Source organism: Camelina sativa, chromosome 2 (genome assembly GCF_000633955.1).
Source record: "Camelina sativa cultivar DH55 chromosome 2, Cs, whole genome shotgun sequence".
Lineage (NCBI taxonomy): Eukaryota > Viridiplantae > Streptophyta > Magnoliopsida > Brassicales > Brassicaceae > Camelina > Camelina sativa.
In genome coordinates, this window is record NC_025686.1 from 25338346 (window position 1) to 25347721 (window position 9376).

Sequence of the window (9376 nt, forward strand, 5' to 3'; positions counted from 1 at the left end):
TTCACATCCCTTGATTAGTAAAATTATTTCAGTGTAAAATGTTATTAAAAAAAGAGTCATTGTGCATAAGCATGGTTTTTATTAAAATGGTTATAGAGACATAATTTGAAGTCAAAGTTTAAACATTTGGTCAACAAAGCAACCTAATATATTACTTTGGATAACGCCACATGATGTTCATTGTCAAGGATAGAGTGGTTCATCTTTTTAATTTAAAGTATTATTATAAAAAAATCACGAGAACGAATAACAAGAGAACAACATCTGTTTAATCCATATTGACATCTTAATAGTTCCTAAATCCTAATCTAGATAACTAGGAAAAGAACAAAATGTAAGGAAATTGAGAAATAACAAGATGGTTTTTATTTTATTTATGAACTATGTGTTTTGTAAGTAAAAAAGAAACACACACACTAAACAAGTTTCAATCAATAGAAGGCAAAAAAAGTGTAGAATGTAAAATTAATGAAGGTATTCGAAAATATTATTCAATGCCTTAGAAGGTTTGATTAATATATATACCAATCACACTACTCGTGATGATCATAAGATATACGTAAGATGCTTAATTATGATCAAACATTTACATGTCAGTTTAACATTCACATATAAAACAAAATACAAATTTTGATATTTTATTTCGAAAACACAACATTTCCACAAATAAACGAATGAAAAATTAGTAGCTATATATAGTATATAGAACCCCTAAATGGCTAAAAGATACTGAAACTCGAAGTCATAAGGGATCTTCTCAACGACAGGAGAGGACGTAGAAGCTTTAGTATTATTATTCTTAAAACATTCCACCATTGACTTTCTCAATGATCCAGACGTTGGTAATTGGTTGCAAACCCATTTCACCAGAGATCCTAACTGCCCCATCTCTCCACTACTTCCACCGCCATCGACTCTCGGCACTACGAAATCGGTGGCGTGTTTCACAAGAAGCTCCGGCAAGCCTATCCGTTTAGTCGCTGTAACGACCACCGACGCTTGCAGATACTCTAGCTTCGATTTCTCTAGCTCCGTTGTCACCCCTTCGCCAGTGTATATCCTCACCTTCAAAATGTATTTTTTTAGATGAGATACTACTATGTATAACTATTGTGATAGTATATATAAATTTCTATATCTATACCATATTATTTAACCATATAATATTTAGACAAATCATCTATAATAAAAATGATGTAATCTTACTAATCTTAGCATTGTAAATTAATACTAAACCAATCTTTATAAAATGCTCGGAATATTGGATATGAACAATGGATTGTAATAGATTGAGTGCCCAATTAAAAGTGAATTAATATGTAACTTACTGCAGGAGAAGATCGAGTTCCGCAAGAGAGTGCAAATGTGATGTTGGGATCCGTTGCTTCTACGCCATATAGTTTACGGATAATCATTTCTTCGTGTCGATCCTACGGTTATATTTGCATTTATGACTTTACGAAGTTGATCTTAGGAAAACAACATGAATAGCATTATATATTGAAGTGATAGGTATTTATATACCTGAGCCATGGTAGAAGTTGTAGACTTCCTAAGGATACAATGCTCAATGGTATGAGCACTTATGTTTTTGCCTCCAACATTCATTGTAGCCTATAATTTATACTTTTATTATATCAAATTTGAGTTAATATATTAGTATTTATTTTTAAAAGGGAGAAGTACAACATACCTTATTGTAAACGAGAGATTGCAATTTCTCAGCTGTTTTTGGAACTCCATGTTGTAGATATCCCTGGTCATGCACAGAAGCGATGAACATGATCGTTGAGTATAAAATTGTTTGTAATCAATGAAAATATATTGAAGAACTAGAGTGTATATATACATGCATAACACAAGCATTGAACATGTTTATCCAAAACGCTAGCTTTTGTTGTTGGCTCAACACTCTTAGATCCACTGTCTCAAGATTGTTCATCAATACCCTGCATTGTGGCCACAACACAATATATAGCACACTAATTCAAGTGTTTATCTGATGGTTAATTTGTATTTTGCAATTTCACGCAAAAGTACTCACCTGAGTTTTTGGATTAAAGAAACTGAGCTAGAGCTTGAAATGCACTTGGAATCCATAGAACTTGAAGTGAAGATAACAAGATTCTTGTAAGGACCAATGTCTCTAGCCAAGGATGTTTCGATATCAAATATTCCATAAGGATCTTGTTGTCTTGATTCCTTGCAAGACACAAGATTCATGGATTTAGACAAGCTTGAGGTTGCATTGTCGATCCTAAAGCTTCTTGAGCTCAATGAGAAATTAGTTGATCTCGAGATAGGTCCCGTTTTCTCTAGCTCCATGACTCTTGTGGTTCTAAGGAGGCGGACGTAGATGAAATTGAGACACTTCATAATGTTCTCGGCGAGCTTGTTTGGGTGCCACTTCTGTATGTTTTGTCCGTCTTCCATCAAGATTGTGCTCGATAGAGATTTTGGTGGCATGTCTAATGACGTGTCAAGTGCTACACGATCCTTATTAGGCTGAAAACAAATCACAAGCATATATAAATCAAAATATGAATTGAATGAAGCAAACATATGTGTGATTAAACATATATATATATATATATATATATATATATGAAAATCAGACCTTATTAGGAGAGGAATATCTAGGTTCACGTAGAGGCGAAGGCGATTTCATCGTCCTAATCTTCTTCGTATTTCTACTCTCTTGCACCTTATTTTCATGTTGGTGGACTGACCGATGATTTTCCTTCTCAACGATTCCAACTTTCTCGTTAGACTTGTGGAAGCTTTCGGTCGCGTAATCACCTTTTATAGCTTTGTTGATGAAATGCAGTGTCATTGTACCAAATGTAGCATTCTCTTGATGATGATGACTAGTAGTAGCTTTGCTGTTGTTGTTATTTTCATTCTTCATCATGGCTTTGTGCACCATAGGGCTTGGAGGTGGGAGTTTAGGGTATAGTTTTGGTAACATTGGAGCTTGATAAGGGGTTATGTTGTCATCATTGTAACTCTCACTAGCTTGCCATGCTCGTCTTGATGAACTTGTTGTTGCTTGTTTCAAAGTTTCGTCTTGTTCTTGCTTGAGATTTATTTGAAGATGGCTTATTTGAACTTCTAGTCTTGAAATTTCACCTTCTACTATCGATAGTTCCGTTATTAGTTCTTTCATCTGCATTAAAATAAGGTAACTTACTTAAATATTTTACAACTTAATTAACTAATTTCACAACAACTGTATCTTTGTTTGTCAGGTGAGGGGGATCTAACAATTTTGTTTGATTTATACAAATATAATTAAATTAATAATTGTAAAATTTTTGGTTGACCTGAGACTTGGTTTAAAAGCAACGTTACCAGAAATATGTGTATGATGTTATTATCATCACATATTAAAAAGTATTTTGCTGCTTTTTCACTCTATCCAAACTTGGAAACACACTACACGTAATGTGTTACTAATTATAAAACGTACCTTAGGAGGGAGAGAAGCAGGAAGAGTAATGGAAGAGGACGAAGAAGGAAGTTGATGTTTTTGGACTTGTTCCAATATCTCACGTGTCTTTTCTTCTTGATCCAGCATCTCTCGTAACATCCACACCTAACAATTATTATTACCATATGCATGAGAGCTAATTTATGTAATGCAATTCTAAAACGTAATCAATTCCAAAGATAAATTTGAACCGCAAACTTGATTGTACACCTATAATACTTTGATTCACGTATATATTTATAACAACATCCCTTGGTGTTTGCCTAGAAACAAACATAGAGATAGGTAAGCTAGTTTTAGTAGATTCCCATACCTCTTTCTCTATTTCTTCCTTTTTTTGCTGGCTATTATTCAGCTTTTTCGTCCTCTATACACATCAAAAAGTTTCCAAACAAAAAATTCAATAAGCAACAAAACCATAGATTCTTCTTCACAAATGAGAGAAAAGTTCAAAACATAGACAATTTATACAACAACGTAATTAAGCGGAACAAACTGATCGGATTAATGTGTAAGAATGCTAGTATGCTACGATCAACTCATTCTCATAAGACAAACACACGTACTGATTTTGTATATGAGAAAGGTTTACGACGGTTTACGTATCGTTTAATCCGAGGTGTCAGTGTCACCTTAATTAACTCGAATACATTGGCCTAACCACTAGATTCAAGATTCATTTACAACGAGTTGTATGTGCAAACAATTAGTTAAATTCAAGTTGTATGCTAACAATTCAATATGAATTTAATTAACATAATTAAGAATGATAAGAACGAAGCATATATATGGAATTCAAAAGAATGTTAAACTCACAACACTATGAGGGACATTGAAGGGAGAGCTAGAGCCAGCCGGGAGAGTTGTGGTGGGCATGGCTAAGCTGGAGCTGAAATAATCGTCAGGATTGGACCAGCGAGACGAAGATGGAGCAGTGAAACAGAACCGGAGAGAGTGGTTGAAATCAGGAGGAAGGTAATGGTAATGTAGGAGGTTAATAGAAGAAGAAGAAGAATGAGACATTTGAGATATATTTGGCTTAGGCTTGAAGATGAAGAAGAGAGCGACCGTGAGAGAGGAGGGTTTGGTGAAGGAAGACGAGAAGCAGTTTTCAAAGCTGATGCTCTTAACCGTCATTTAGATAGAGAGTGGTGAGTAAGTAATATTATTGGACGACCTATTTTTTTTTTTATATAAACAATTTTTTCCATATTATGATTATGGACCTTTGTTGGAACGTAAAGATAATTAAGTTGTTGGTGGTGGATTATGGTTTTTAACCATTAAAGTACAATTTGGATTATGAGTTTAGTTCACTAATCATCATGAACATAACAAGTTGGATTATGAGGTTATGGTACTTTATTTTACGTTTTTATTTATTATTTTCAAGGAAAATTCTATACATATATAAATTTTGAAAAACACTATACAAAAATTTCACATATTTTCATATTTGAAACTGAATATTGAAAATTTAATTTATAAAATTGGTTACTCAAATTTTTAAATATTTTTATTACTAAACCAAAAAAAAAAAAAACAACCAATGAGATGAAGAGTCAGTTTTATTTCCTAAAAGGCTAAAACCCTTTCGCAAACCCCTCCACCGTCGCCGGCGCCGTCTGAAACATTGTGATTTGATTTCAATTTCGTTCCACTCTCCGACAAATTTCTTCCCTTTTTTCTCTCTTCTGAATTCGTCAATGGCGACTTCGCTTCTTCTTAGCCGTGTTTCTCGAGCTACTAGTTCAATCACTCTCCGTCGGGTCGTAGGTTTCAATTCCCTTAATACTCAAATTCACGGTGGAAGTATCTCCGGAACATTCTTTCGAGGTTGCCCTTTTGATCCTTTTCCTCTCTCGTTGCTTTCTTTGGAAAAAAATTCAAACTTTATGATATTTTCCATCACCGTCTCTTCTCTTCCAGCCTTTTGTTTAGCTAAATTTGTTTTCCACAGAGTTGACTAAAGTTTTCAGATCCAGTTTTGGTTTTGAGTATCGAACTTTGATTCTTATATGTTAGACTTGTTACTGTTGATTGGGAACGTCATTAACTACAAATATCTTATCTTTGTTTGTGTCCTCTGTGGGGTTGTAAGATGAGAACTTTCTTTTACTGATTGGTGAAAAGATAAGTTATTGGTTTATTTTGAGAAGCATTTAGTTGAATCTGTGCTGTTTGGATGAAATAGTGAATAGTAAGCTATGTTCACCTTGCTCTGTAGCTTGCCGAACTGTAATTTATATCCATGGAAGCAAATGGGTTCTGTCATTTTGATATTTTGGTTTCTCGCTTGTTTGTGTAGAGAGATCATTAGCTACTCTTGCTCAAGGAGCTTCCCGTTTTGATGAGATGGTATCTGTGAATCAGAGAAAGTATTATCTTTTGGGTGGTAAAGGAGGTGTAGGGAAAACGAGCTGTGCTGCATCTCTTGCGGTTAAGTTTGCTAGCCATGGTCATCCTACCATTGTGGTTTCAACTGACCCTGCTCACTCCTTGAGTGATTCTTTTTCCCAGGTATCAGCTTCTCTCATTTGTCTCTCAATGTTTACACTTGGGAAGTGTGTTTTCAGCTAATCTCGTGTTGGCTTCCAGGACTTGTCAGGAGGAGTTTTAAAACCGGTTCAAGGTGTTGATTCAACTCTTCTAGCTCTTGAGGTGATTAAGAAACTACGCGTCTCTTGCACATTCCTGGATACCTGACATAGGTTGCTGAGTTTTATTCTCTCATGTTGTGATGTGTGACAGATAACACCTGAGACAATGAAGGACGAGATTAAAAGTCAGTCAGGCGGTAAAAGCGTTAAAAATATGATGGATAGCATGGGGCTTGGAATGTTTGCCGGCGAGGTTCATTCTCCTTCTCTCTATTGTTGATTGAAAAAAATTCATCAATGTCTCAGATGTGTTGTTCATTTTTGGTAGTTAGGGGACTTAAATCTTGAAGATATGCTCAATGCTGCTTCACCTGGTATTGACGAAATAGCAGCTATTTCCAAGGCACGCTTGTTCATATCCCCAGAATTCCCCTGAAATGATACAATTGTAATGTTAGTTACTAATAATAATAAGATTTCATTGCAGGTCCTTCAATTCATGGAGTCACCAGAATACAGTAGGTTCACTCGTATAGTTTTTGATACAGCTCCTACGGTTAGTAATTTTTTTGCCTAACTATGTACTGAGTCTTAAGAGTATGCTGCATTTGTTGACTCTGATTAATTCCAAGTAATTTCTTGCAGGGACATACTCTGCGGCTTCTTTCCCTCCCAGACTTCTATGATTCATCCATTAGCAAAATAACAAAGGTTTGAGGATGATGAAACTTAGCGTTAGTTGTGGTTTGCTTACACAGTTGATATGTTTAGCGTATTTTTATCCAAATGGATTATTTGATTATTCAGCTCAAGAAGAAGATCACTGCAGCAGCTTCAACCTTTAAGTCTATGTTTGGCAAAAAAGAGATACAACAACAAGAACCCGTAAGCATAGGTTTTTTTCATGTGAATAGTTAGTCCGTTACTTCCCCTTCACCTTCTCTCAAAGTTCTGAACAATCATTGTTTTAACAGTCTAACGAGTTAGACCAACTGAAAGAGAGAATGGAGAAAGTTCGAAATGTTTTCCGTGATGTGAACACTACCGAGTTTGTCATTGTAACCATCCCAACGGTAACACCATTCTTTTACTTGTTCATAAAGATCTTAAGTTTAAGACTTAGCTTGTAAACTGATCTTACTTTATTTTTCGACGGCCTAAGTATTATTTTGAATAGAAGTTGGGTCACCTTCTTGAGGTCTTGAGTTTTATTTGGTTACATATTCATGACTGGTTTATTATCTTTCCCTTTAGGTTATGGCAGTAAACGAGTCGTCAAGGTTACATGCATCTTTAAGAAAAGAAAATGTGCCTGTCCACAGGCTTATTGTTAATCAGCTTCTACCACAATCTGAATCCGACTGCAAATTTTGCTCGATGAGACGAAAGGTAACTTGACCTAACACCATGCAAGCAAAAGCTACTGAACCTTTTGGCTTGGATACAGTATTAGTTTAGTAATTCGGATAGGTATATTCATTGCTTGTACCTACAATGTGATATGGTTGTTGATATTTCAGGAACAAACGCGTGTGCTTGGACTTATTCAGAATGATACAGAACTTTCTGGGTTAAAATTGATCCAATCCCCATTGCTAGACGCTGAGATAAGAGGCGTTCCAGCACTTAAGTTCATGGGTGATCACGTTTGGAGATAAAAGAAAAATTAATGTTCACCTTTCATTTCCAGTGAGTAACAATAAGTTAAAATTCTTCTGTTGCCTTAAGATATGAAATTCTAGCTGATGAGAGGAAAAAAAATTTACATTATTATTAACCTTAAGCCAGGAAATGAATGAAAGTTCTTGGAGCTTTTCTCATTGTTTCTTCTATATACTTCTACATTTGTACTTGGTGCATAAAATGGAATCGATAGGAGACAGGTGATAATCTATGTTATATCTAAAGCAAATGAAAGATATACAACATGAATAATTACAGGTAGGAATCTTTAACTCTGATGATGGAACTACCTATGAACAGTGTGGCGGGCTATTATCTTCTCCAAATGATGTGTTCTTCCTTGTAAAACCTTTGTGAGTGTATTTGATGCGTATAGGTATAGGGAAAAAATTGGTATTTTCGAGTTTCCCGAGATTTGCAGGTACAGAAGGAAGAGGTTTTGGAAACTTAAAAGCTATTTCTTTTGGAAAGTTACCATACAAAAGAAAGCTGCACCGCGGCTCAAGATACCGGTTAATGTCAGGAAGATGAGGCAACGAGGGAAGTGCTTGATGTTGTATCCATTCTCCATCAGTGACCCACACCGAGTGATAAGCCAGACTCCTTTATATCTGAAATATTTATGGGAGAGTAAACAAGATGGTCTAAAGAGTGCAGAGATGGTTGCAATGGAGTTTTGTAACAGGGAGAGATCAGGTTTGTTACCTTTGAGCGTTTGATACCACAAATGCTTCTAGAGCCCATCTCGTGTAGCACAACTCTGAGATTGAATCTACGATTTTGTTGTCGTTTGTACTGGTGGCAATTAAAGTCAGAACCACTGGAAGTAACACTGACCACTGCACAAAGAAAAAATAAGATGTAGTTTTTGTGTCAAGAAGTGAAACAGAGCTTTATAGTTTAAGTCTTTGATTTTATCATCAGTACTTTCCTCAATGATCGATTAGACACTTACTAGTTGAGCTGGACCAGGTTCGAAAAGTATGGCTAGGGCATAAGCTATGCCAGTCACACAGTATACAAGACAGATTAGGACAACATAATTGTCTGTAACTGTTGATCTTGGATTGTTGAAGAAGTAGAACATGGATAGATAAACAAGCGGTTTAACTATGGTGTTGAAGTGATCAACTGTGTCTTTTGCTAGGAAGTAAGCCAGGCTGCTCATTCCGGCTCGGCTTTCTCTCCAATAATGTAGTTTATCCAGAGAGAAAGATCTTAATGCAGTAATCTTACACAATAGAGCTGAAAAAACCAGAAAAGGTTATTGAAGAAAGAGGCAAATTTGTCGTCAGAGAAGCATGAAAGGTTTCTACTTACAAACAGCAATGACTGTATATGTATATCCCATGGCACCAAATGTTTCATCGCTCACTTTAGCAAGTGTTCCTAAGCAGATACCAGCAAGTAAAAGTATTAGGTAATCTACAGCTAGTGTCCTTGCTTCTCGCAGTCTTTGTTTACCTAACCTGCAAAGAAAACACATTGAGTTTAAGAAAGGATTCTCTGTGAAGTGATTGATATGGCTAGTACTTGATGGGATCTACCTTCCTAAGAAGTATCTGTATTGCTGATACACACCAGGAACTTCTCTCGCGGATAA

At 35.7% G+C, this 9376-nt stretch overlaps 3 protein-coding genes across 3 annotated transcripts in view; 1 reads left to right on the plus strand and 2 right to left on the minus strand.

Moving 5' to 3' along the window:
- On the minus strand, positions 552-4537 carry LOC104738176. Its single transcript, XM_010458396.2, has 10 exons — positions 4307-4537; positions 3804-3857; positions 3470-3595; positions 2618-3166; positions 2045-2505; positions 1850-1949; positions 1694-1756; positions 1525-1614; positions 1329-1430; positions 552-1065 (listed from the first exon to the last, which is right to left on the minus strand). Exons 1-10 carry the CDS (start codon positions 4511-4513, stop codon positions 712-714), a joined length of 2106 nt encoding a protein of 701 aa, XP_010456698.1. The 5' UTR covers positions 4514-4537; the 3' UTR covers positions 552-711.
- LOC104738195 (ATPase ASNA1 homolog 2-like) lies at positions 4988-7910 on the plus strand. Its single transcript, XM_010458410.2, has 11 exons — positions 4988-5326; positions 5799-6010; positions 6089-6151; positions 6242-6343; positions 6419-6493; positions 6578-6646; positions 6736-6801; positions 6898-6975; positions 7065-7163; positions 7345-7479; positions 7611-7910. Exons 1-11 carry the CDS (start codon positions 5197-5199, stop codon positions 7746-7748), a joined length of 1167 nt encoding a protein of 388 aa, XP_010456712.1. The 5' UTR covers positions 4988-5196; the 3' UTR covers positions 7749-7910.
- LOC104738185 (ABC transporter G family member 28) overlaps positions 8011-9376 on the minus strand; it is a 6897-nt gene continuing 5531 nt past the window's right edge. Inside the window, exons 10-13 of the mRNA XM_019237632.1 lie at positions 9094-9242; positions 8729-9018; positions 8479-8612; positions 8011-8384 (exon numbers count right to left, since the gene is read on the minus strand). Of these exons, the coding sequence (XP_019093177.1) occupies positions 8228-8384; positions 8479-8612; positions 8729-9018; positions 9094-9242 (730 nt within the window). The 3' untranslated portion in view covers positions 8011-8227. The remainder of the gene's footprint in view (positions 8385-8478; positions 8613-8728; positions 9019-9093; positions 9243-9376) is intronic.